This window comes from Lampetra fluviatilis, chromosome 2, assembly GCF_964198595.1.
Source record: "Lampetra fluviatilis chromosome 2, kcLamFluv1.1, whole genome shotgun sequence".
NCBI lineage: Eukaryota > Metazoa > Chordata > Hyperoartia > Petromyzontiformes > Petromyzontidae > Lampetra > Lampetra fluviatilis.
In genome coordinates, this window is record NC_136276.1 from 30,188,264 (window position 1) to 30,215,383 (window position 27,120).

Below are 27,120 nucleotides of genomic sequence, written 5' to 3' on the forward strand. Positions count from 1 at the left end.
CGCTCACCCATCGACCCTTCTTATGACCTCGCTCAATCCACGTAACGTGTTGCACTCTTTACTAATAGGGTTTTCCCCCTTTTTTCTGGCAACAAAACTGACACCTTTTGCAAGGAATCATGTTAACATTAACCACAATACTTCCAGTCAAATGCTAACAAAACTCTGATAATTTATGCATTGTCCTTGAAACTGATTGTTCCACACCAGAGACAGCTTTTTTTTGTTTGCATTTGACTGCAAATATTGTGGTTAATGTTAACATGATTCCTTGCAAAAGGTGTCAGTTTTGTTTGCCGAAAAAAGGGGAAAAGCACTATTAGTATATTTTGCTACTGGCAAAGGAGGCCTCATGATGTGTTGTACTCTTGTCAATCACACCTTCAACAGTGACATTTGTTGCTGGCCACATTTGTCACTGGCGCTTTGGGCCTGTGCACAGCAACCGTGAAAGTGTTGTTTTTAATCTGCACTTTTATTTATTGAGGGACTGTGTGTTGTCTTGGTGTGATCTGGGACTGTTGTTGCTTTGCTGCCTTGCCCCAAGCTAGCATTTGGTGTTGGAAAATCGGAAGGAATTGATGTACTTTTGCAATTTGTAGGTTTTTTTAATTTACTCATCATGACTTGCTTCCCTTTTTTATATTTTGCGCTCCTTTCGGTTTTTGTATTGTTTGTTGTTGTTGTAGCTTTTTGACCCGCCCCTACCGGTCATCTGTGAAAAAGAGCTTCATAGCTCATCGGTACTCCTCCTCCAGCCCAAATTAAGATTCTGACGATTCTCATTCCGCTTGCACTCCCGGCCACGGCGCAGGCATGTTCACGGCGCCCATCTCGGGACGGTACCTGGTGGGCGCCGTGCTGGTGGCGGAGAGGGGCAGCAAGGTGTTCGCCATCCTGAGCCGATCCAACACCTCGCTGCTCCACCTCGACTCGGAGGGCCCGAGGGCCGAGGAGATCGAGAAGGCGCAGGGCCCGCGACGGGCCGACGGCGCCCAGCCGCCGGGCGTGGCGGTGCTCCACGCCGTGCTGTCGCTGTCCGAGGGGGACACGCTCTGCCTGGAGCTCGTCGAGGGGCGTCTGCACGCCTCGGACGACCCCTACTCCACGTTCAGCGCCGCGCTGCTCTACGAGGACAGGGACGTGCATAACTACGCTGTCGGCTACGACGACGGCGGCGACGATCTGGACGACGACGGTGACGACAGAGACGACGATGGCGGGGACGGTTAGGGGGAGAACGGGCGAGCGTCGGGAGGTCGAGGACGTTCACGCAGGTGGCATTCTTCTCGAACCGCCACCGACGCTGTGCAGACGCTGCTGGTTTTAGGCCGAGCCGACCTTGGGGAGGCACAGGCCGAGTTGAGAGTTCGGTGTGCCGTACGTGAGGATGTGGAATGGAACTCTGGTTGACGGAATTATAGTTGTGCTAGTGTACTTGTGCGACAAGCGTGCACTCAGAGATCACCCACGTAGCCTGATAGACTGCTGCTTTGGGTAACTGCTGTTAGCGAGCACCTATTGAAGTCGGAATACACACACACCAGTGACAAAGGTTCCTTGTATAGCCTTAAAGATATGTGGGGAAAGTTCTGTTCGAACCTGATAAGGCCGGCACAGCACATGAATGGGTGATGTAGCCACCACCACAAACCTTTGTCTCGCCGGTGCTGATCTTTACACACATCAACAGGTACCCATTTTAGATTGAGTCGAACTAGCAGAGGCCCGGAGCATGTTCAGATATCACCCACCACTGATGTTGCTTGTGTGGCAATCGAATGGAGGTTACTCATTTCAGAGTGCCGTGCAATAACCACTACACCACTGCTCCCCACACACACACACTTAATGTACATGCATATGCAACAACAACCACATACACACACACACGTACTAATATACTACAATACATGCACACGTACATATGCACATTCCTACAATAAAGGCACCTAGAATTGCAAATGTGAAGATTAAAAGGAGAGTTGATAGACAACCTGATATCTTTCATGTGCACTCATAGTTTAATTGGCTGTGCCTAGGTTTAAAAATTTACAGTATTTATTTAACTGCAGCTAAGGTATTTTAAAGTAACGGTGATCACATGAAGGGTTTTCAACATCAGCATTACTTAGAGTATTATAATCGCTGTTGTTATTAGCAATAACTGCAGAGGAATCTTCTTCAGGTCTTCTTTACTCCTCTCTCCCCACTCCACAATCTCCACCCTGCCAGCTAGTTTGGTTTAATCAGTGCGTTGTCATTGTTGTCATAATAGCTTGGCTGGTGAAGGGCCAGATTTATGATTTCACTGTTGTGAGTTGACTATGCTGGTTAGGGTTGACTCAGCCTACCATTCGTCATCATCAATAAATAACAATCATCGTCATCATTAATATATCACCATCATCAATAAAAAAATTCGATTTATCATTGAAGAAAATCTACATCACCATAATCCTCATCTTCACTCAATATCATCAAAATCAACATAGCAACCACCATTATCGTCGTCTATAAACATCATCAATACTACAACCATAACCTCCCCATATAACCATTATCACAACCAAAACCATCACCACCATTACCATCATCATAACCCCACCACCATGATCACCATAATCATAACAAAACAACCGCAGTTCGCCACTAAGTGATGGTGACATCACCACGGCGCTGTGCCATCATCATAACCATCATCATCATAACCATCAGCATCATAACCATCATCATGACCATCATCATCATGACCATCATCATCATAACCATCATCATCATCATAACCATCATAACCATAAGCATCATAACCATCATCATGACCATCATAATCATCATCATGACCATCATCATAACCATCATCATGACCATCATCATCATAATCATCATCATCATAACCGTCATCATAACCATCACTACTGGGTGGATACAATGAGCACCAATGATGCGTGGAACTCAGAAGCAGTAATTGTTGCATTCATCAAAGGAGACATGGTTCTTGTCATAGTAATGTGGCGTTTTCACCTCTGGCTCAGGACTGAGTGCGGAGATAAGCACTACCCAACTCTCTTGTGAGCGCGGGGACACATTCATGGTGACTATTATTATTGATCCCGACACAGAGAAATCGTACAAGGGTAAAAAAATAATAAGTGTATATTTATTATTTGTGAAATCGCAGTAATGCCTTGCGGTTGATTAATGAAGTGTGTTAAAATGTCTTTAAAAATATATATATATACGTATGAGTGTACAAGGTATCATGACATGATGTCCAACGGGTGCCTATATGAAACTATGGCTGCCAAAAATAATTGGGGTTGGTGGATCAAACGGGGATGGGCACTGTTTTAACGCTCGCAAAAGGGCAGCTGGAAAGTTGCAAATACCAAGAGCTTGCAGCAGGGAAATGCACTCCCTGCTGCAATATGTGATGCGCAGTTTTGCTTCCAAGTGTTCTGATTACTTTTGAAGCTCTTTAATTATAAACGGGGGCAGCGTTTTCTCCAGCTGCTGATGAACCCCCACGAACCTAAAATAAATTACGCAAGTCCAGCTCGGCGACACAGTTCTATTGAATGGCGAAACCTTGTGCTTATGACCAAATCGCCCTAAATGTACCCTCACTTATCAGATCTCGGAAGTTAAGCAGGGTTAGTCTGGTCAGTTACCTGCATGGATGAACACCAGGCAGATGTTTAAGGCGATGTGATGGCTGAGTCACTCGCTTGGTATGCGTGATGAGTTTTCTCCGGGTTCTCTGGTGCCCTCCCACACAAAGCCAATGACACATCATTAAAATTGGCCAAGCATCCCACTGCAGGATCCTCCTGAAAACTAGCCTTGAGATTCATACCACTTTTCCATTTGCACACCCGAGCTAATGTCAGCATGGGGCCAGCGTGGCACGGATGTGTTTTTTTCCCCGCTGGTTATCTGCCGAGCCGAGCTGGAATCAGGTCGTGCTACGCTGGCCTGGCACAAGACACCTGAATCCGGCTCAAGTTCAAGCCGTGTTCGGGGTGGTGCTAACGATGCGCAACGATACATCTCACGTCAGTGTGCGCACACCTCGCGTCACGACGTTATCTGTTGTGCGTTACGTCAGCGGCACGGCTCGTGCAGTGGGAAAAAACAAACCCGTGCTTCCTAGCCCTTGCCGCGCGGACTCGGCACATCCCAAGCACGGCTCTTGGATGTGCAAGTGGAAAAGGGGTTATCAGTGAGGGCTTTCCCCGTTTAAATAATTGAGAATTATAATTGACATCGTTCTGATTAGGCTGGCAGCTATGGGTAATGTGTTGGGCTTGTGTGGTCACCTCCCCTGAATTCTGTGCTGCCTAAACACATGGAAAGGATGGAGGCGTCTCCCTTTCAATTAAAGCAGCCCATGCAGGCTTGCTTATCTTTTATTAACACGGATTTACATTTTGTGTGTTTTTACGTGAGAAGTAAACCGATATTTTTGGTTTAAAAAGAGGAAAATAATACCGGGTGGGTTTGTGGACTCTGGCAACGCTTGGCAGTGTCGTTTGAGCAAATTACGCGTGAGCCAGCGAGGCGATTGGTGCTATAGATGTTATGCCAAAGATGTAACGTGTTACCATTACTGTACTGTATTAATATCAGCTGTAGAGATTGGACCGTATTATATTGTCAGATTTTGTCATTATTTAATCACAATGTCATTCGTATAACTTTTTTTGTTATTGATATGATTATTACTTATCGGTGTCAATTTATCATGTATCATCATTATCGCAGCATTATTATAGGTCAAACACTTGCGTTACACATTATACAATTTTATTGTCACATTGTAGTGTTAGAATGACGTGGGGTCGAAATGTTTTCGACAAAGCCTCTTCCAAAACACGTGTTGCACCAGCCCCAAACGATTGGCTTATTTTAAAAGTCAAGATGTCACAACGGCCAACGCCGTTCCAACGCCGTTACGCGTCAGGATAGCGTCTCTCCTCCCCTCTTCACAGCTTACGCCAAAACTCCAAGAACTGTTCATCTACATTTATTTCCCCCCCCCCCCTCGGTCACTGACCACTGGGTGCCATTCCAATGCCACGGTTGACTACGTACGGTGCGAAAGAAGTTCAACGAACATACATATGACATATATGCCCTTGTTCACTGTATTTTTAAATAAAATACAGCAATCAATGAGTCAACTCCCCCCTTCTACGAATAATCACTGTCATTATACTACAGTTGCCATGTAACCCAAACGATGGACCACATAGTAAACCACCGTAACCTGTGCTGCATCAGCAGAGGAAGAATAAAACAACGACACAATCTTCCTCATGAAGCCCTCTCATGGCTAGCAAGCCTTGACGTTGGCATTTAGCTGCTGAACACGTTGCTGTCATCATACGCAAGAAGAGAGAACGGTTGTTGCAAGTCAAATGCTGCAAGTTAGAGGGCCTGCTTGTTTTGGAGTTGTGAGAGAAACACTCTTCGAGAGCAGTGTAATGATTCATTCTCCTCTCCCTGCCATCAATTCTATGAATTGTTGCGGGCTCAGGGTCGCGATTCGCTCCAACGAACGTTTTAACATCGCGGTGAACACAAGTGGCCTCTCTTAGCCGTTGGACGCATGTAAGCCTATCACATTTAACGTCGCATGCAAATCGGAAAGCATCGACTGTTTAGAATGTGATTTCAATGCATCAACAGATTAACCAACGCATCGTTACGCCCCTAAAGTTGCGAGTTCAAATCTCAGTCGGGGTTGTCTCAGCCAGTCACCCCTCTCATGTCAATAACATGAGAATGTATGGTGGTTAGCCTGCCGATTTGCCTTCACAATCATATTATCCACCACTGGTTCAGGGCAGTGAAGGGGAGCTTGCATCTGTCCGATGCTCGTCTGAGTGGCAAAAACAACTTTCGACCAGATTTGTATGTTGACAAAATGACCAAAAAACGTTCTCGGTGATGAGAAATGTCAGCACGTTTTTGCCAAAAAAAATCACAAAAAGTATCAATCACCAACAGGGGAAGTGGATGCTGACGTTGACTTGGACTCCACGAACGTAAACCTCTCCACTAAACAGGGGTGGGGAAGCCTCCTCCTTATCGAGGGTCAAAATAGGACTTTTGACCGGGTACCCTTTGGCAGGCATTACCACGCAGGTTGTTAGCGTTATCCAATAGGTAGTCCTTCCCATGGTCAACAGCACGCTGGGAAACAACAGATTCTCCAGAACATCTGATCTTCTGAAAACCGAGCCGTTTCACCCATGTTCTTTTCTAATACGTTTTTTGAAGTGTTATCCAATAATAAAGCAAAAAAAAAACGAATGAGGGCCCACCTTTACCGCTCCATGCGATGCCTGTGGCTGCTTTCCCCTCGCTATTTCAAATCCAAGACTTCCCAAATGATGAGAAACCCCATCACCACAGCAGCGAAATGCACGCAGGCTGGAAACAAATTCAATCTAACAACACTCACAACTCCCATCATGCCTTGCGATTACATTGCATGCCACACATTAATCTCTTGAGCTGGTGGTCTGGACAAGGCTGGGAGTATTGTGCATGCAATTTGGTGATCACATGGCACGCATGCCAGGTATGATGGGTATTGTGCCTTCCTGCTGTTTGTGCGCAGCAAACATTCTGCGTTGTTGTTCAAATTCACTGTTGTATCCTCTCACTCGCACAGTTGACGTCGGATCGCAGTCCCGCAGAGTGATGGATAACACTATGTAACACGATTTTTGTCCCTGCGTAGTGTTATTTTTTAAATGCTTATGCCTAAAAAGTATAGAAAATGGCAATTATTCCCCACAAACTTTGCTTTTGTGACCAGGACTTTTTGTGAAGGAATGATACAAATGCACACGTTTTCTCATTGAAAATAGGTACATTTCAAAATATCACTGTCCTGGTTTGTGAGGAATAATAGCCATTTTCTGTACTTTTGAGGCATAAGCAATGAGGAAATAACACTTACTAGCCAGGGACAAAATGTTTTTTTGTTACACGGTGTAATTATTGTGAGCAGCCCGTTTTGAAGAGGTAGGCCTCATGGGGGCTACTGTTCCCAGGTTCCCCATCCCTGGCACAATAAGACATTTCATTCAGGCTTAGGGTTAACCTAAACCAGAAACTGTCTTACAGCGAGGCAGAGAAAACCAAATCACACGGAGCTTCTCTCTATCCCCAACTCATGGCTACAACTTGGTAGGCTATAAAATATGTAAAGAACAGTATATAAAAAAAAAACATCAATTGAACTAAAGATAATGCATATGAATACCAGTGTATAATTTTAACCTTTCAGATTGTGTACTTTGAGAAATGTTGTTACAGATGCAAATGAACCTTCGGAGATGTGTGCTCATTGACGAAATAACTCTCCATCAGCTGTGGACTGTTGTCGCTTGCGTTGTCATAATTAAACTCACTTTCTCGATACCACTCTTGACTCTGCTGTCTCCTCTCTGCATTGTTCTCCCAATTTCCTTCCCATGGTGGCAACGGTGTCATTCATGTTATGGACAATGAAATGTCCACATGGTGATGAGCCTCCACAGAGGCCGATCTGGACACCACTGGTACCACTTATTGGCAAGTCCACTCAGCTCCACATCCTCTACCACATGAGCTCATCTCTTCTCTAGCCCAAACCATGCCTGTTTAGCTCCCTCTAGCCAGTCAATCAGAAGCTGCTTGGGCATGTGAGCTACATGATCAAGGCAAGGCAGCCTTGCCTGACGGAGGAGCTCACTTATGAGTCTGTGTCCGGGTAAACAAACACAGTTTAACACACATGATAGCACACATACTGGTGAGCACTCACACATCGGTAAATGCAAACAAGTTCCACAGTTTAACAGGTGAATATACACAGGTGAGCGTACGCACATAAATGAACACATGCAGTTGAACACACGTGAATACACGCACAGGTTAATGCACAGACGTGAACACTGTTCAACGATCGCAGGTGCATACACACGTGAGTGTACACATGCAGGTGAACACACAGTTGACTACACACAAACAATAGTGAGAATGAGAGGAGTTTGTATGTTCTCCCCCTGTTCTGCAGTGAGAGTACTATTCATCTGGCCTTGTCCGGATGTTGGAACGGCTTGCTTTGTATCCGTCTCAAAAACCCAAGTTGTGCAACAACAACAATACCTGCCATTCGCCATGAAGTGTCAGTTACCATGACACTTATGTGCCAGGCTGGGTGCACTTTGGGGCCAAGTGAAATAATTAAAAACCTCGCTGGTATAACCTCACCAGACAGACCCCGTTTTTGCCAACTCGCACTGACTAGTGTGGTGAAGTATGGTCATATAGCCCCCACGATTGACGCAACTTAGGGGATCCTACATTCAGCAGTGGATTGACAAAGGGCTGTACATTATATTGTAATGATCAGACGCTTGATACTTTGCAACTGCAAATTAATACGAATGTGGAAAAATAAGTGATTCGGAAAATGTATTTTAATAACTAAAAAGCAAAATAAAAATGCGGGAAAGTAAAATGCTTTCAGGTGAATGTGAGAACGACAACATCTGAAACCCACAATTCTTGGAGTTAGAGCCATTGCTCTGGTTTTCCCCTTGCTCCCACTCTCCTGACAAAATAAAATCAAGCATCATTCTCCTTGGCACATTATCATTTTATAGTAGTCACTGGAAGTAAATACATAGGTGCTCTATATTGAACAAGCTAGTGAGCACTAGAAAAGTTAAAGTGTCAAGCTTCTGACCCCAGCTGTCTCGGCCTGGCATGTTTCACCTGTGAACACTCACAGTGGTAATGCAGGCTTCACCAGCCAATAATTATTATTCATTGAACAGCTTCTTCAATTGTTGTCCTTTATTTAACCATACGATTGACATCTACTTATTCAATTTCATATTAATGTCCTTCTTTATAAGGGGCATATAGGTGAATGTAGTTGCACAGGCTGCGTTATTAATTTATTTTCTAGGAAAATGTATCAAATTCAGATTTCGGTTGTCACTTGTGAGTGATGACATTTCATGGTCTTTGAGGTCCACCTTAGCAAGAGCGCTTTGGCAATTGCCCATGGAAATTATCAGAAATTATAAAATATACGCTCACACTCCAAGTATCGGGGGCAGTAATTCTGACCCTTTGTCCCTCTGAAGCCTTCTCGCCTCCTCACGGTGATCTCCACTTCTTCTCGCACTCCAAGTAATTGGAGCAGTGGCTGTGACCTTTTGTCCCTCCAGCACCTCCTCGCGGGTGATCTTCACTTGATTCTCGTTTGACCCCCGGCCTCGTTCGGAGATCATGGCAGGACAGCACATTCGAAGGATTTAGAAGAGGGCTCTTTCATCTCGGGGTTTACCTGCACAGGAAAGCGTGGAGTCAGTGGGGCATGGGGGGCAGTGCAGGGAGATTTGTGGATGTGGCAGAAAGAGATATGCAGAAGGGGAGTGTAGAAACTCAGGAGAAATAAAAAGTGAGGGTTAGGGTCAGTGTATTGGATTCATGGTACTGGCACAGCAGTTGGCACACTGCATTATGAACCCGTTCACCTGAGTCCATTTCCTACCTATAGCTAATAGTAGTAGCAAGTAATATCTGAACTAATTATGGCCTCCTCCCTTCAACAACCCACATCGCCTGGCACATGGTTGAGTATGCTCAAATAACCCCCATGACTGGCACAACCTTCATCCAGCAGTGGACTAACATATGCTTGAACATTCTATCTTAATTATGATTATAATAGTGAAGTGCAGAGCTATTAATGTCATTGTCCTTGATAATTATTTAACATTTTAATCATTAATTGTGACATCTAGTTATTATTTTTTAGTTTATTTTGCTTTTGTTGCCATACTGCCTAAAACCTAGAATGTTGCATGTGTAGTGGGTTCAACTGAGTCGCAGACGTACTCTTTGGAGGCAAGACATGTATTAATACCAACACACTTAACACAAAGGGGTAACTTGCCCCTTTACCAGATAACACCCTATGATGGTGGACCACCAGGCTAACTACACGAGTTACACTGGGAGTAGCTACAACGGATCGGACCCCAGCTTGGGTCCAGGTCCACGTGTTGGTGACTCCTCTCGGACGTAGAACGTAGATCTTTAGGATGACAACAGCAACACTCAACCCCGGTCCCTCAGGGGACCCGGCTTATATGCTCACGGGTCGTGGCTGGCCCCGCCCTTGGCCACGACCACCTTCTCGAATCCTCTAGCAGAATCTCGCCTGACACGTGACCACCCCTAGCTCCCCACTTGGGGCCCCTGTGTAGATCTTACTTGTCACGTGCCTTCCAGGGTCAACCAGAGTGCCATGGCCTGGGGTAACCTCATCCCATGGTTGACACTCCCACACTCCCTCCTGTAGGAGTCAGCACTGCATGCTACGCGTGGTGCCACTCAGCGCTATGACCCATCGCTCACCAAGCCCCCTCTGGGGCTGGTACTACACTCACATGTACGGGGTGTCCGCGATGGCAATACATCGCACGCCGTGCCTCGCTAGAGCCGGCATTACCCAGTGACATCCACGATGTCGCTACACACGTGATGTCCGCGATGTAAGTGCATCGCACGCCGTGCCTCTCTAGGACCGGCACCACACAGTGACATCCGCGATGTCACTAAACATTATTGGTGTGGTGTGTATATCAGCTTATGGCTTGTGTGTGATGCGGTGTGTGGCATGGTGTATATATCAGTAAGTGGTGTACAGTGATTCCTCGTTTATCGCGGTTAATGGGGACCGGAACCCCTCGCGATAGGTGAAAATCCGCGAAGTAGGATTGGCCCCCTAGGAATTTCCGTATATGTGTGTGTGGGTACCAGAATGTTTAAATGTATATTTACACTTTATATATATATTTTACTTAAATCTATTTAATTATAAAACCTTAATATTATACACTCACTCTCTCTCTCATACGATACGTATTATGGTGTTCTACACTCACCAATGACAGTAGTATCTTGAGACTTGACTCCAGTAATGACGACGACGACGACGATGACAATGACGATGACAATGACGACGATGACAGACCTGTGCAGTTCGATGAATGTGATGATGAATGATGATGATTATGGTGTTACTGCACAGGTATAATGAGGCCTTTAAATCAGTTCGAAAAATCCGCGATGCACTGAGGCCGCGAAACTTGAACCGCGAAGTGGCGAGGGATTACTGTATATAGCATGTGTCATCTCAGTCAGTCAACCCATGGTACCTGGGTCTGTCCTGTAACCTCCTATCAGCGAGCCTTCGGCACTTCACGTGGCCTCAAAGTACGCCTAGCCTGGCACAAGCTCTGTGATGATGTTACCATCGCTTAGTGGAATATGGCAGCTGTTATTGTGGTGTGTGTGGCATGATGTGTATGTGGTGTGTTGTGGATCTCAGCATGTGCTGCGTGCATTGTGTACGTCTTACCCGCGTATGCATGTACTGCTGCAGCAGCAAACGCAGCTCGGCGTTCTGCCGCCTGAGCGCTTCGGTCTCACCGACGAGGCCCTCTCGGGCACTCAGCACCGTGCTGCACTCCACACGGTGTAGACAAAGAGGTGTAGTCTTGTTTGTAGCCACTTCAGAAGCCGAGCAGAGTTGAGATATAAACAGTACTTGGAAGGGCAACCACCATGCATGTGGGCAGCATAATCAGTGCAGCAAAATCCATCGTTGTCCTGTGCTTCCCCTACCTTCACCAACCCGCACTGACCAGTGTGGGGGGCCCTCATTCAGTAGTGGATTGAAAAATGGGATGTACGTGTACATTATGGCCCATGTGGAGAATTTGTGATCGGCTGGATCAGCAATTGCTAATGTACAGGGTGATCTAATAATTATAGGTACCTCACGTACACATAAGACACACAAGGTACACACGCACAATGCAGGCACACACACAAGGCATGCACAATCAACACATACACACAAGACACACACTAGACAACCACACAAGGCATGCGCACACACACAGAGAAGACACACACAAGGCATGCAAAGACAAAGATTCCCCGTGTAGCCTTAACAGACTGTTGGGGCAAGTGCTGTTAGCGAGCACCTATAAAGGTCAGCACGGTACGCATGAGGGTGGGTGGCCAGCACAAGGCATGCACACGCATGCGCACACACACACACTCACTGGTACTTGTCGAGGCCTTGCAGCAGCGCGTCCCACACTGTGAGGCGCTCGTCGGGGATGATCCCGGCGAGCTGGTGCCAATACTCCTGATCCCGCTCCTCGTCGCGCTCACCAAGCCCGGCCTCCAGCAGCGCTCGGTCAAACCCGCTCCTGCCGCCCACGTAGCCCCGTCCCATGGCAGCGCGATAAGTGGGAGTTTTAGCGCAAAGTAGAAGCCTCGTTGCAGTTATCTCAGAAGCAGAGTTGCCGACCCCACTGATTTAAGCTGGTTGCTGACAATGTTTAAACCCTTTTACCTTGCCTACAGATTTTCAAAGTAAAAACTGCACAAATTTGTTTGTTATTTTTTTACGATGCAATATGATTGGCTTTGAAAATCAGGCCCAGGCTCCCTGGACCTCTTTATTGCTGAGATAAAAACGTATAAAGTGAAAGAAAGATAGGGGTAGGCCCAACAGCAGCAAACTTGAGTGATCAATCACACTTGTTTGGCAGGGGCTAGCATCAAATACGTATTGTTACGTGCTTTTGACAAATTTCTTTTATCACCTGGTGTGGCCTGCCTCCTTACCAGCCCCTAATGACGAGCCACCACTGTGGGTAAGTAGATATGAAGGTAGGTTTGTTTTGACAGGCAGCTAGATAAGTAGGATGGTTGGGTATGCAGAACGTTTAATTAATAAAATGACGTTGGAGGTCACCGAGACAACACATCTCCTTTTCAAGAGAATTCTGACGTGAAATGCGAGAAAAACAAGTGCAACGCAACACGTCTCGTAATGTCACGTGACCACAACATTGCACGTACAGAGTTCTCAGCCTTGTCTAAGCCACGAGAGCTGAGCTGAATTTGTCGCTGTATTATCGTTTATGGCACCGGTTCAAAAATAGTTGAAAATGTAGCGATCCCAACAAGCAGCGGTGAATCAAAGAGACCTTCCTTTTCTCCTCTGCCTACTCTCTATCATATAAGTATGCCCATTGTTTCTCTACAGTGTCTTAAGATGTGCTGGCAATATACGGTATATAATTACATATGGTATCGTGTTGTATTATTGATGAGTTTAACTTAAATCATGAGTATGAAGTCGGATGAATGAGCGTGCACACCTGTTGGGCTTGCGATGCTCCTTCATGAACAGCTTCAGAGCAAACAGGACATCGTCGGGGTCGATGAGATCATCGCTTGTGGGCGCCAAGGGCTGCTCTCCTCCTTCTGTCTCCCCTCCATTCCTCCCGTCTGCATCTCTCTCCTCCTCCGCTCGCTCGCTCACCTGCTCTCCATCTCTCTCCTCCTTTCTCTCTCTCCCTCCACCTACCTCCTCAACTTTGGCAGCTCCAGCCTCTCCATTCTCCTTCTTCAAAGAGGCAGCCCTCTCACTTCCCTGCACAAGTTGACACCATCGCAGCAGCTTGTGAATATGATCTTTACCTTGTATGTATGTAAATGTATGTATGGATTCGGGATGAATTTTATATTTTTACATTTCACATTTCCGATTTTTAGGACAATTTTGGATTTTTTTTTCATAATGTTGGAAAATGCATATTATGTAATAATTTTCATGTTTCTTCGGGCTAATAAAAGTGACGTCGCTCGGTGTCACGTGACACCGATTTTGGCAGGAAAAGCCATGAAAGTTGCGTAATAAAAATGATGTCAATTTCCGCAATGTCATACTTTCAGATCAATCCAAACTTTATATTTAGGCTCAATTTCCGCACGTTGCGGATTTATCCTACAATCGGGAACACACCCCCAGCACTATGGACGAGCACTACCTTCACGGCAGCCCAGAGCTGCGCACGTTCCGCCTTCCGCTCCTTTCCGAATGCCAGGAAGAATTCCGCGAGCTTCTTCACGTCCTCCTCCGTCTCCAAACCCAGAGCCTGGAGACAAGGCACAGGCAAGCGCCATTCAAAAGATTAAAAAGTCAAAGAAGTCAAAGAGTGCCTTCATGCTCAAGTGAGGGGTGGCGCTCACGTCCGCTGGCAACTACTGAGCTAGTGTTGAAAATTCCACTTTGACATGGTCAGTCTCTCCGTATGACCACCACTAGTTCAAAAGAGTGATTATAAAAGCAAAGTGGTTAATATGTATTTTGGCACTGGTATGTTTACTGAGTCTTAATAAGTCTCATGCAGAATTTAGATATTTAAGCTGAAAATAAAAGAGGTTTTATCTTGGGTGTTTATGATAGAGCGATGGGTTTCATGATGTGTACAGTTTGCTTTGCTGCCCCAGGACCCTGTTATAAATCACAAACAGGAGGAAGGAATTACTCCCATCATGCCTTGCATGCATGCTCATGTGACCACCACATTGCACTTACAGTACTCCCAGCCTTGTCTAAACCACAAAATGGGAACAGGTGAGCTTGTTTATTGCTCTCAAGAGGAAGCAGTGAAACAAAGAAGCAACTAAAGACTAGTTTTGTTCTCATTAGGACTCATTCGTACAGTACAGTCATCAACGTTCACTGCCGCTCTATGCCGCTGGGAGCCCAATATATGGAGATAACATACTGTACATTTACATTATGGGGATGCCCAAAGTACTTGCCTCAAGGCAAAAAAAAAATTACATTTCCTGTCAATGACGAAAAAACCCATCACACAACCGGAAAACACACACGGGCTGGAAACAACTACAGGTTGAAGAGAATACCTGAACCAGCCCCATACAATAGACTGTATACCATGTATATTATGAATGTATTATACTATAAGCTGTATATATAAAATGCAGGTAATTAAGTAAAGATTTGTCAAAATCGCTTTTAATGCTGATGATACATGCACAAAGTTGTACGTGTAGTAATAGATGATTTTACATTCAAAAATGTTACGTAAAATTGGTTAGCATAATACCTGCAGCTAAAATATATTATAGAAATAAAAACGTATTAATTTTTTTTATTTAATCATCACCCCAAAACCACAATTATCACGTGTGTAGAGTCTAATGGATACTTACATGCATTATTTAATGCATGTAACATGAGCATAACAATCACTTTTATTAGATAAATTGTGACAAACCTACCACCACCCGGCGCTCATTTCAGCACGAGGCACTTTGGAAGTGACTCGTATTCACTCGATTATGATCTACGTGCCATGAATAAGACCCATTGGCCGAAACGTCACCTGCTATATATTTCTTTTCTTTTGAGAACACAGTAGTGTTGTTAACGAAAGCGTGAGTTCTTATTCACGTGAGGCGGTGGGAGGGCAGGAGCGCTTGTGTTGCATTGGAGATCGCGGGGGTGGGCGGTTCACGATGGGACTCACGGTGAGGACGGTGTGCAGCGTCAGAAGGGAGCGCTCGTCACGGGGTAGAGGCTCCAGCAGCTTCAGCAGCTTCTGCTCCACCAAGAAACCCTGGGGGAGAATGGCAGTGCTGGACATTACATTTATAATGTACGCACTGCGGTGGCGAGATGTTAACTACCTCGCCTGGTAAACAGATCGTGGGTTCGATCCCAACCCTGACACCTGTATATTTGGAGTTTGCATGTTCTCTCTCACCGTGGACACGTTAATTTTTATCCGAGTCCTCCAGTTTTTCCCCTCCACATTTATAAACAACATGTGTTTAGAGTATTTGGCTGTTATAAATTTACACGTGATAAGCCACTTCATTGAGCTATCGTTTGTGGCCAAGTCACTTCTGAAAAAGAGCTATATAGCTCAGTGTGCCTTACCTGGTAAAGTAAAGAATAGTTTAGTTTAGTTTTTTATTCACGTATTTATTTATTCACACTTGTTTACCTAGACAAGTATCACTGAATCTCAAGAATGTTATTCATGAGGGTCCAGCCACGTTTTAACAGTGTAATCTCAGTTGGTAATATTTCAGCATTGAGATGTTTGGCTAATACCAGTTACATTATGTTTTGTTGTTGTTGTTATGGGAGGAAACCAGAGAACCCGGAGAGAAAACATGCAGAACAGAGGGAGAATATACAAACTCCACACAGAAAAGGCACCCGAGTCGGGAATCGCACCCAGGCCCCCCTTGCCAATATTCATAAAATCTGAAAAAAATACTTGGAAATTATGTAACTGGGAATCACCACATCGCAGTAATTTCCCCCTACTGGAAGGCTAATTAATATTCCAATGCCGCTGCTACGTTCACCTTGTACCCGCAGTGACAGCTGCGATTGGGGGTCCCCTTGACGAGATTCCAGGAGGGCATTGTAATGGTTGCGATGAGATGTAATGGAAGACGTTTTGAGTTTGCTGAGGCAAATAAGCATCTTATATATGCAAATCTTTATACTTATTCCTTTGCACACAAAATTACAGCAAAGTGGTGGTGATGTCACCAATGTTTTTGTCAGGTGAGAGGAACTTAGTTAGCAGAAGTCAAAGATCCCTTAATAGCCAAACAGGCTCTTGGAGTAAGTGCTGTTAACAAGCACCTGTTAAGTTTGGCACAGCACACAAAGGGGTGGTGTGGCAAGAACCACAATGCTATTTTTGTCTCCCCCGTGCTGATGTGTACAAATTACACCAGGTACTCATTTAGGGCTGACTAGACCTAGAGAAGGCCAAGCAGGTTAGGACACCACTTTCCGCTGATGTTGTGTATGGCCGCGAATTAAACTCAGGTCGTAGCATTCAGTGTACAGTGTGCTACCCACTATGTCACTGCTCTACCACACATACACACACCAAGACTCACTTGTGGCTCAACCTTCTAGACAAGCACAAAGCATTACTGTTGATTACAAAAGTCATGGACACTTACCGATTCATCGCTGAGCAGCTCTAGGATTCGTTTCAACGTTGCAGGGGTAAGTGCTGGAGATTCCCTCCCTTCCTTCGATGTGTTTGCCTCTCTAACCTTTTCCTCCTCCTCTCTCATCCTCTTGTTTCAGCCCTCCTTCAACAGACACAGTGCCATCTCCACACTCCAAATTACAACAAAACAGCACTTATGCATAACAGCACGTGGCTAGGAGCTAGTTGAGGGATTTACAAATAAAAGCCGTAACATTTTCTATAATAGAACGAGAGTTGATAGTAATTATGGAGGCGTCACATTATTAATCTCTCTGGGAATCACACACAGTGTTATGGTTTAAGAGTTCAACAGATATAGTTTTGCCTAGCGTACACTTAGGATTAAATCATCATCACACTGCTAATCCCTACTACCGCTACAACGGACAGCAGTGTGTCCCCCTGCAGCTACTCACACGGGCGTGGTGAGGACGCTCTTGGTGAGCTCTGCGGCCGTCCGGTGGCTGCTCGTGGCGAGACGGCTGGGCCCAACCAGCAGGGCCTCGGAGTCAGGGGGGGCCTCCCAGTCCAGGCCCAGCTGCTGCTCGGTGATGGCGCGGTCGGCGTCAAGGGCCCGGCGAGCGAGGCGGCGTGCCTCCTCCTCCGCCATGAGCCACACGCCACGGAAACGGCGCGCGTCCACACCGCCAAAGTGACTGCGTCGCATACGGGAAGGGCAGAGGGTGGGAGATGAACGGTGATTGATAAGGCTAATGTCAAGGAGTATAAATCATCACGCAAACTCTGGTCTACCTCGCAGTGGCTTTTGGCTAACCATCAAACAAAGACGGTCACTGCATCGCGCACTTTCATATGTGCTTCTGTGGCCGTCTGGAACGCTTTTCCTTCCGATATTAGGAAGCCACTGGAGCTATCCACTTTCAAACATAGATTGAAACTCATTTATTTTGAACTGCTTTTTGTATTTAGTTTGTTGTCCTTCACCCGCACCTCCAATTAGCACGGTTGGATACGTACGGTGCAAAAAAAGTTAAACATACGTATATGAGGGTATGTATCACAGACTTTAATGTGAACTTCCCCCCCCCAACAGCTATTTACTTTCCGTCAATCCCATTATCCCACCACAACCTAAATACTTTCAGAAACTCAGCCCCTGGACAGCTGCGGCTGAAATGAAGGTCTCAGTGGGAGTGACTCTCCCGCGTGTGCCGACCTCTCACCTGGTGAGGCTATGCACCTGTTGCTGCTCCTCGGACATCCGCGTGAAGTCGCTCGCCAAAGACAAGTTCTCGTCCTTGTACTGCCGCTCCATCTTGGCGTGACGGGCCTTCAAGGAGGTTAACAAATCCTGCTGCCTGTAGGGCCCACGTTCAAGTGCAGTATTAACAATCTCTAAATATTTATATTCACAAAAATATCGTGATGCTTTTGGTGTGGCCAAACAATTAAGTCAAGATAGTCATGATGAACACAATTTTACGACTGAGTACTAGAACACGCTTATTCTTTTTAAAACAGGCATTTGGCACACCTCACAGCTGAATAAAAAAATTCCAGGAAAAGTGCATTTGTTTTCTCATTAGAATTGGCCGGCGAGGGCTAAAGCTACTTCTAAGTAAAATTGATGAAAAAACTAATTCAACATGTCTGAACCCTACTTCATTGTAAGTAAATAATTAATACCTCATCTTCCATATTTGTTTCACCACATTAAAAAAGTATGTTTATGCAACTCATCAGCCACACAGCCTTCTGGGAGTGAATCATGCTCGGTGCACTCCGAGGCCACGTAAAGTGTCGAAGGCTCGCTAACTGGAGGTCATGCGACAGTTCCAGGTTCCATGGGTTGACTGACTGAAACGACTGGCAGATGCACCATCTGTGTCCCCTGCTTTGCCAACTTGCTGCATTTTAGCCACCCAGCTCCAGGAGGGTAGGTGCAATATTCACATGCACACACACACACAAGTGTGGTGCTACCTTGTGAGCCGGCGTTTTTGCAGAGCCTTGGCCAAGGCATTCTCTTCATCACGTTTTTTCAGCACATGGAAGTTGTACTCAAGCTTCTCCTGGTTGAGTTGGTATGTAGCCTTCATCTGCTGCAGCTGCTGCTGCAGGGCCTGGAGTGTCAGCCAACATCGTCGAGACCAAGCAAATATGGATCCTCGTTTTACAATATCAACATGATCATTTTCAATAATCACCATTATTTTTATTGACATGATTATTGTAACTTTATTATATTACCATCGTCATTTTATATTAACAAGATCATCATAAATGTTCAATGTCATAATTGTGTAACATTATAACTCAACTTTGCAGAACCTCATATTTCCATCTGTGCAACATCTCCTGCATTTCTCATTTGTTTCACCAGCTGCAGCTTCGACTCTCACTCATGCCTTCATCATATCCTGACTCGGCTTCCACACCTCTCCTCCATGGCCCCCCCATATTCCTCATCTCTAAACTCCAGATGATCTAAGATGCCGCTGCCAAACTAGCACCCATAAATGAGACCACATCACCCTAATGCTGACAATACAATCTCGAATCACTTTCAAGATCACACTCACCAACGTCAAGATTCTATATGAACTCGCCCCTGCCTACCTCTCCCCTCTCCATCTCACTCCACTCCCCTCTATACTCTCTCACCTCTACCCTCATGGCATTCCCCTCCATGCATTACTTTACCTCTCCTGTCTCATTTCACTCTACTCCCCTCCATACTCTCTACAATCCAGAAACCAAACCCTTTGGTTAGATGCCCCCAGTCGTCCATCCGCTCAGTGAGAGGTAACTCATTCTGTATGGTACTACTAGAACTTATCATTTAAAACATCATCATGAGCATGTTATAATATCATCATTCTACGTTATTGACATGATCATCATCACAGTTAACAATGACAACATCACCACCACCACCATCAACATCCATGAAAACACATCCCAAATTTTTTGATGGCCATCAATATAATCTCCATTGGCGTTAACACCGTCAACAACACCATCAGCATTTACAATACACCAATCATATCATTACTAATGCCATTTAACTAATTAATGAATGAGCTGTTGGACGCACTCATGAATTGGCTGACTGATGAATGATCACCTGCACGTCGCCCTCCAGCTTTTCCTTGATCTCGTTGGTCTCCTCCACCCCCTGCCGCCGCAAGTCCTGAAGCTGCTGCTCTTGATCCTCAGCTCGACGCAGTCGCCCCTCCAGCTGCTGCTCCTGTGGTCACAAACAGCCACGGCCAGGCTCAGACTTGGAAGGTGACGTGGCCCGTCGGTAGCACGCTCGCCGCTTGTTGCAAAGCGTCACGGTTCAGTCCCAGTGGCCGCCCTGACTCATGCTGCAGGTGTATTAACTGTTTAGTGACATCGCGGATGTCACTGTGTAATGCCAGCTCTAGACAGGCACGGCATTCGATGTATTGCCATTGCGGGCACCACGTATATATGGGTGCACTACCGGCCCTAGAGGGGCTCGGTGAGCGCTGTCCGACAGTGCTGAGTGGCACCACGCTCTGCGTGCAGTGCCGACCCCTACAGGATAGGGTGTGAGAGTGCCGGCCATGGGAATGGGGTTACTAAGGGCCATGGCACTCTGGTTGACCCCGAATGACACGTGACCGGTAAAGTCGACACAGGGGTCCCAGGTAGGGGCTAGGGGTGGTCACGTGTCAGGGTCGAGCACCTGTTAGAGGATTCTAGAAGGTGGTCGTGGCTAAGGGCGGAGCCAGCCCTGCCACAGAGGATAAAAGCCGGGTCCCCGAGAGGGACCGACTGCTGTTGTTCATCTGGAAGAATCTACGTTCTACATTCTAGGTCCTACAAGAGTCACCAACACGTGGACCGGGACCCAGGCCAGGGTCCAGTCCGGTGTAGCTAACTCCAGTATTAGCCTGATGTTCCACCACCATAGGTTGTTAATGTGTTAAGGGGTAGTAAGTGCCCCGTGTGTTGGTTTTAATAAATGTGGTGCCTCCAAGAAGTGCGTCTGCGACTCAATTGAACTCACTACAACTGTAAAAAGATACGTGTTGTCCGCTTCGCAGTGGAAGCTAAAGACCTCGTGACATTATTCCATGTGTTCCGGCATCGCGGTCCAATTTTTTTAAAAGTATTATAAATCACTTGCAAATTTCTTAATTATGAAGCTATATAGAATCACTCGCCCCCCCTGGCATCCACCTTGTTCCACGCAAGGGCACCTACTACCAGGGTCATATTTAAGTTTAGGATTATGTTAGGTTGAAAGTTGAAGTAAAGTTTAGTGAACCATATATTTGAGAATTAGTCCTTGGGTTAAGGGCTACACTTAGGGTTAGGGTAAGGGCAGGGCTGTTGGGCTGGCCATATAGTGTGGTGTTGTGTGTGTGTGTGAAAACTCACCTCCCTGTCTCGCCTGGTGTGTGTCGCTTGCTCCCACTCCTTGCGGTTTTTCTCCAGCAGCTCACGCCTCTCTGCTTCAAACTCTTTCTGCAAGGATAGGCATAGAAGTAATACAGAAAAAATACATTCGTATTAAAAATCCAAGGCGTCATTATGGCAAATTGCTAAATATGCCATGGTACCTCCCAATTGCGTAATTTTGTCTATGACCAATCTCATCAGACCTCAGAAGGTAAGCAGGTTTGAGCTTGGTAGGTGCTTGGATGGGAGACTGCCTGGGCATATTAGGCATTAAGGTTTGGGTTTTAATGGTGGCCAGAAAATGGCAGCACAGCAATGTATCTATCTGTGTAGAGCTCTGAGCATCATTCCCTCATAAGTGTGGTGGGTTTTATAACTTCAAATCTAGATCACGTAGAAGGGAAGTAATAAAATAATAAAAATAAAACATAATAAAATAATTCTCACGACGTTTCACCTGAGGACGGCTGCTTGCGTTGTGGCCGAAACGTCGTGAGAATTATTTTATTATGTTTTATTTTTATTATTTTATTACTTCCCTTCTACGTGACTTTACCGAAAGAACCAAGATGAATCCCTGCAGTCACGAAAGCTTTAAATCGAAATTCAAATCTAGAATTTATCCGGGTACTTTGGTTTCCGCTCATGTGCCAAACACTCATTCATTCAATGGCCAAACATTCCATTGTAGAAAAACCCCTCCTGAAAATGAGTTCTAAAATTCAGCTTTATTATTTATACTGGCAGTGGCGTGGTTGGTGCAGTGGTTATTGGACTGCACAAAAAATTCCCAGCCATGGCTAAAATGAAAAGCAAGTGATACCTGAACCAGTGCTAGGATCATCCTTCACAAATCCACAATAACCAGCATGGATAAGTTTGATCAAACAACCCCCAATTACCAGCATGGCATGGGAAGATCTTCCTCCAGTAGTGGATTGACAAAGCGATGACAATTACTACTGTTATATTAGGAGCATTGTGTACGTATGTTGAACTTCTTTCTAACCATACGTAGCTAACCGTGCTAATCGAAGGTGCGGCCTTCTCACGTGAAAATTTATCGCAGCCAAATAATCTAAACACATGTTTCTAATTGTGGAGGGAAAAGCCGGATGAGCTAGAGAAAAATCCACATGACCACGCGGAGAACATGTAAATTCCAATTATACAGGCGTCAGGGTTGGGATCGAACCCAAGACTTCTGTATACAGGGCAATATTCCTTCACGCCAAGCGCTACCTCCAGGCTCGTCATCTCTTCACGGCATGTCTGGGCGATGCTGCGTGCCTGCTCCTCCATCCGCTCCGTGAGAAGTTCTATGTCGGTCGCCTGTCGCTTAAGGTCTCGAACAAACTGTTCATCGTGTGTCTTGAGCTCCTGAGCACACACACACACATACATAAATTAACAAGCACGCATGCATGCGAACATAACCAAGTCTCGCATTTGCAGTGAGAAATTGCCTGTAATCCAGAGCTCCAGGGGGTGGCGTTGGTGGACTGCGCCGAGTTCCCCATGTATGTGGGATTATTGCACGGGCAGTGAGATGATACTGGCAGAAGGCAGTACAGCAAGTATGATCTTCTTGGTTCTTTCGGTAAAGTCACGTAGAAGGGAAGTAATAAAATAATAAAAATAAAACATAATAAAACAATTTTTTTATTTTTTATTTTATTACTTCCCTTCTACGTGACTTTACCGAAAGAACCAAGAAGATGAATCCCTGCAGTCACGAAAGCTTTAAATCGAAAAAAGCAAGTATGATGCTGATCTACTTTGTACAATGGTGTTTGAATGTGATTTTCTTGTATGCAATTATTTTCTCTGGCTACTCCATTTCCTTCAAGCGACTTCTGAAAATAAATGTCTATTATTTCTGTAATCCTATCCACAGTATCCAACCAAGTAATGAGCCCTACTCTAATCACAAGTTAAGCACATAAGAATCACTCCTAACTCCAACAAGCAAGGCAGCCAAGCATGAGTGCAAACCTTAACCACACTAGCCAATCGAACACTCATCCTATCCATAACTCTCAAACTATCCAACCAGCCATTATCTATATCCCTACGCCTACCCCATCCTTAACACTAGCCCAACCATGACACTTAACCCTGCTTTCCATTTAATGATTGTTCTTGCTTTCCACTCGTTGGTGTCCTATCACATTCACAGGGCACCTGCTCGAGTTCAGTGATGAGCTTGTTCTTGTCTTCGATGAGAGCAGCGCACAGCTTCTGCTGTGCATGCAGGGCATCTCGCAGCGCCTGAGGCACAGGGAGGGCCCGCTTGGTCTCGTTGGTGGCAGCGTTGACGGCCCCATCGGCGGTCACCCTGGTCTTTCCGCTGAAGTCCCTCAAGCCGCCGAGCGGCGCGTGCCAACCGCTGGCAATGCGTTCGAATTTCTCGAGGCTTTCACGGGCTTCCGACTCTAACTTCTCCAGCCTGAGCGGCAACGGCAGAGATTTGGAGATGTGTCAATAGCACGAGGAAATGATTCATTCACCTATTTTGTTGATTCGTTAGTTTGTTCCTTCACAGTCCAGGAGGTAAAAATAGTGCTTAAAGAAGTAGCCAAGTCCTAATTAGAATGTTTGGCTCATTCTCTAGTAATGATGTTCGCACACTGCACCATTGAAGGCTGAGTTCAAAAAGTTGAGCCACAGGATACCAGTCACATTTGACTAAAACTAAGTTCTGAAATGTATAATTATGATGGTCTCACCCCATAATGTTAAAAGTTTCTTAATTTAAATATCACAAATGTGGGTTCCAATGACATATGCAGCATTATTCAACTGAATGTGATGCACTGCTCGCTAGCAGTGTTACTGCTGATGCCTCTTGTGTACGCTGCACAGTGCTGCTAATGCCCTGTTGATGGTTGCAACATGATTATGATTATGCGTGATGATGATGATCGTCACGATGCTGAGAACGACTATGAAGGTTATGACCATGATAATGATGTCACGACCATGATAATGATGTCACGATCACCATGGTGATCGTGGTGACAATGGTTGTGATAATTCGGATGACAATATTTATGGTGAACGCCGATGACACCATAGGCATGGGCTGCAAATGACATAAGAATGACAATGATGACAACCTCTCGCTTACCTCAGCCTTCGCGCTTCCTCGTTGTGCGCGCGCCTCTGTACCTCTCTGGCATCCCCCGCCACGCGTACATTACTCACCAGCTCCGTGCCGTCTTCCAGAAGCTTGTCCAGCCTCTGTGCCAGCAACAGCCAGATGAGCTCACTTTAGCAAGGAGACACATTAACTCGTTCGCTATCACAAGCTGCTTCCGGACCATCTTGAAGAAATGGTGATTTAAAAAAATTTTACTCGCCATCATTACTTATATAACATACCATGCCTCCCATGCAGGACAGTATATCTCAAGGTGCCCAGTAAGTCAGAAAAATCCAGCGAGGCAGAAAAACCACGTCACCTCACAAAAACAAACAATCAAACTTACAATAGATATTATAAATTATTAGTACTCATGAATTCGGATGAATAAAAGTTAACTTTTTCTGTGATTAAAATAATTACTAGAACCATCCCCTATGAATAACTTATGGAGAGCAGTCGTGTAGTGATTAGCACGCTGTGCTACGAACCCGGCGGTCCGGGTTCGATTCCCGCTCACGGTCAACACCAGTGACGATTATCTGAACCAGTCCTGAGCCTCCCCAAGCTCTACTAAGCCTCAAATGAGTATCTGGTGCGGTGTGTAAACATCGCCACTGCGGAGCCAAAGGCGGCCGGGTGTGGTGCCGGCCACTCACCCCCTCCTGTGCCGTGTCAGCCTTCATCGGTTCTACTCGCTAACAGCACTAACAGTCTGTTCAGGCTATATGAGGGATCTTTGTCTTTGCATGCCTTATGTGTGTCTTGTGTGTGTGCTTACCTTGTATGGTTGTCTCGTGTGTCTTGTGTGTATATCGCTTGTGCATGCCTTGTGTGCCTGCTTGTGCGTGTGTACCTTGTATGTGTCTTGTGTGTGCTTGAGGTACCTATAATTATATTACCTAGTACATTAGCAATTGCTGATCCCGGCAATAACAAATTATTTGTTATATATGACTGCTGTTATTCAATGGCTGTGTGGGGGTCCATGTCCTGGGCCTCACCTGACGGCTCTCCTCCTCACGGCGCTGGGCTTGGCCACCCTGGGTGAGGGCATCGAGTGATAGGCTGGATGTCTCACCCAGAATCGCCCTGTGTCCACAGGTTTGTGTGAAAGCAGACATTTGTGTGGGAGGAAAAGAGTTCGTGTTAGATGTCCATGATGACAACGACGATGGTGATTGAGTCACGATTGGGCACAGCGTATTGTGCTGATATTAATATTGATCGTGTTGATGATCATAGTAAGATAGATTTGAATTTTTCGTGATAATTTATTTTATTTTATACCTACGTGACTTTACCGAAAGAACCAAAGAGCATAGTAAGATACTTCATTTGACCAGTTTCAAGTTGATTTGTTTAAACAGGTGCGGACTCAGGAGAACAGGATGAGTCTCATTTGCAAGCGTAATCTGGGTCACAAAATTAGAAAAGCAATACCATGAGACAAAGTAGATTAATGAAGAAAAACAGGAATTAGTGCAAAAAACATTGAAGCTTACATGGGCTCTTTTACTAGACCTGATTAATTTCCCTGATAATTTTACACTTTGTGTTATTATGCTTCGAAATGTACTGTTAGGCCGGCCCACGTAAAGATGGCCAATGTTGTGTCGTTACGACCCTCCACCACCCGACACAGCCAAACACATTTAAATCGTCACGCGCACGAGCGTTTAACGCACCCGTTATTATCGTTTCATTCCGCAGAATTGTTCACGATGATGTGGACGATGATGTCCATGTTGATGTCAACATCTCACCTCTTCAACGCCTCCACCCTCGCCGCCACTCTCAGTCTCCGCGCCTCGATTCGCTCCGTCTGATCGCTCGACTCCACAGACGGAGGTGCCGCCTTCACCTCCTCGTCGGCCTCCTCCGCGCTCATTTTCTCGCCCACCCCCCACCCTCACCACCACCGAAACAAATTTGATTCAAAGGCAATTTAGAAACCACCAACTTTGTTTTTAAATCCACCGCGCCATCAATCGGTCGTGTGAAGAGAGGTTTCAAAGCAGTTGGGTTTGGGATGCTGTAGTCAAGGGGCGTTGCTAGGGGGCGTTGTTAGGGAGGGGCGTTGTTAGGGGGCGTTGTTAGGGAGGGGCGTTGCTAGGGGGCGTTGTTAGGGAGGGGCGTTGCTAGGGGCCGTTGCAGGGGAAATAGTCACGCCCTTTCCAATACCCTGACCAATCAGGACGCGAGTTAACGATTCTCAGAAGAGTTGGAGCCGTTTCGTTGCGCGCGGGAATTTTTATTTTTCTCTGCTGGAGGAATCTGATGAGCTATAAAGCTCTTTTTCACGTGGTTTTTTGTGTGCCATGCAACCAAAACTATGGGGGCACCCGTGTCGTGCGCGCTCCTTCAATGGAGGAATAGCAAAACTTACATGGACTCTCTTTCTCCTGAAGTCCTCTCGTGGCGTGCAGTCAACGTTGGCATTGTCGCTTCTGAACACACTGCTGCCCCACGTCATTTACAAACAATAAAGAACGCCTTCCCCTCCTCCCCAGGGAATTCACGCTGTCGTTTCTGGAAGTTCATCTTACGGCATTGGAATTCCCTTCCGTGCGGAGTGAAAAACAAAACCCGCGGACGGTGCTTCTCAAACTTCAGATTGCCTCTTGATTTGAG

At 45.8% G+C, this 27,120-nt stretch overlaps 2 protein-coding genes across 3 annotated transcripts in view; one reads left to right on the forward strand and one right to left on the reverse strand.

Moving 5' to 3' along the window:
* The window catches only part of LOC144945246 (EMILIN-1-A-like), a 33,494-nt gene extending 26,060 nt beyond the window's left edge, over positions 1-7,434 (forward strand). For both annotated transcript variants that reach the window (XM_078873625.1, XM_078873617.1), the window contains one exon: positions 815-7,434. In XM_078873625.1, the coding sequence (XP_078729751.1) occupies positions 815-1,233 (419 nt within the window). In that variant the 3' untranslated portion in view covers positions 1,234-7,434. The remainder of the gene's footprint in view (positions 1-814) is intronic.
* DRC1 (dynein regulatory complex subunit 1) lies at positions 7,428-26,453 on the reverse strand. The gene is given in 17 exon segments (XM_078873639.1): positions 7,428-9,358; positions 11,441-11,543; positions 12,153-12,302; positions 13,263-13,537; positions 13,935-14,042; positions 15,447-15,536; positions 16,912-17,046; positions 17,365-17,602; positions 18,131-18,265; positions 18,891-19,030; positions 20,035-20,157; positions 21,321-21,407; positions 22,584-22,721; positions 23,526-23,790; positions 24,472-24,584; positions 25,491-25,578; positions 26,253-26,453. Coding segments are annotated over 17 exon segments (2,373 nt in total). The 5' UTR covers positions 26,378-26,453; the 3' UTR covers positions 7,428-9,298.
* Between the last annotated feature and the right edge of the window lie 667 nt (positions 26,454-27,120).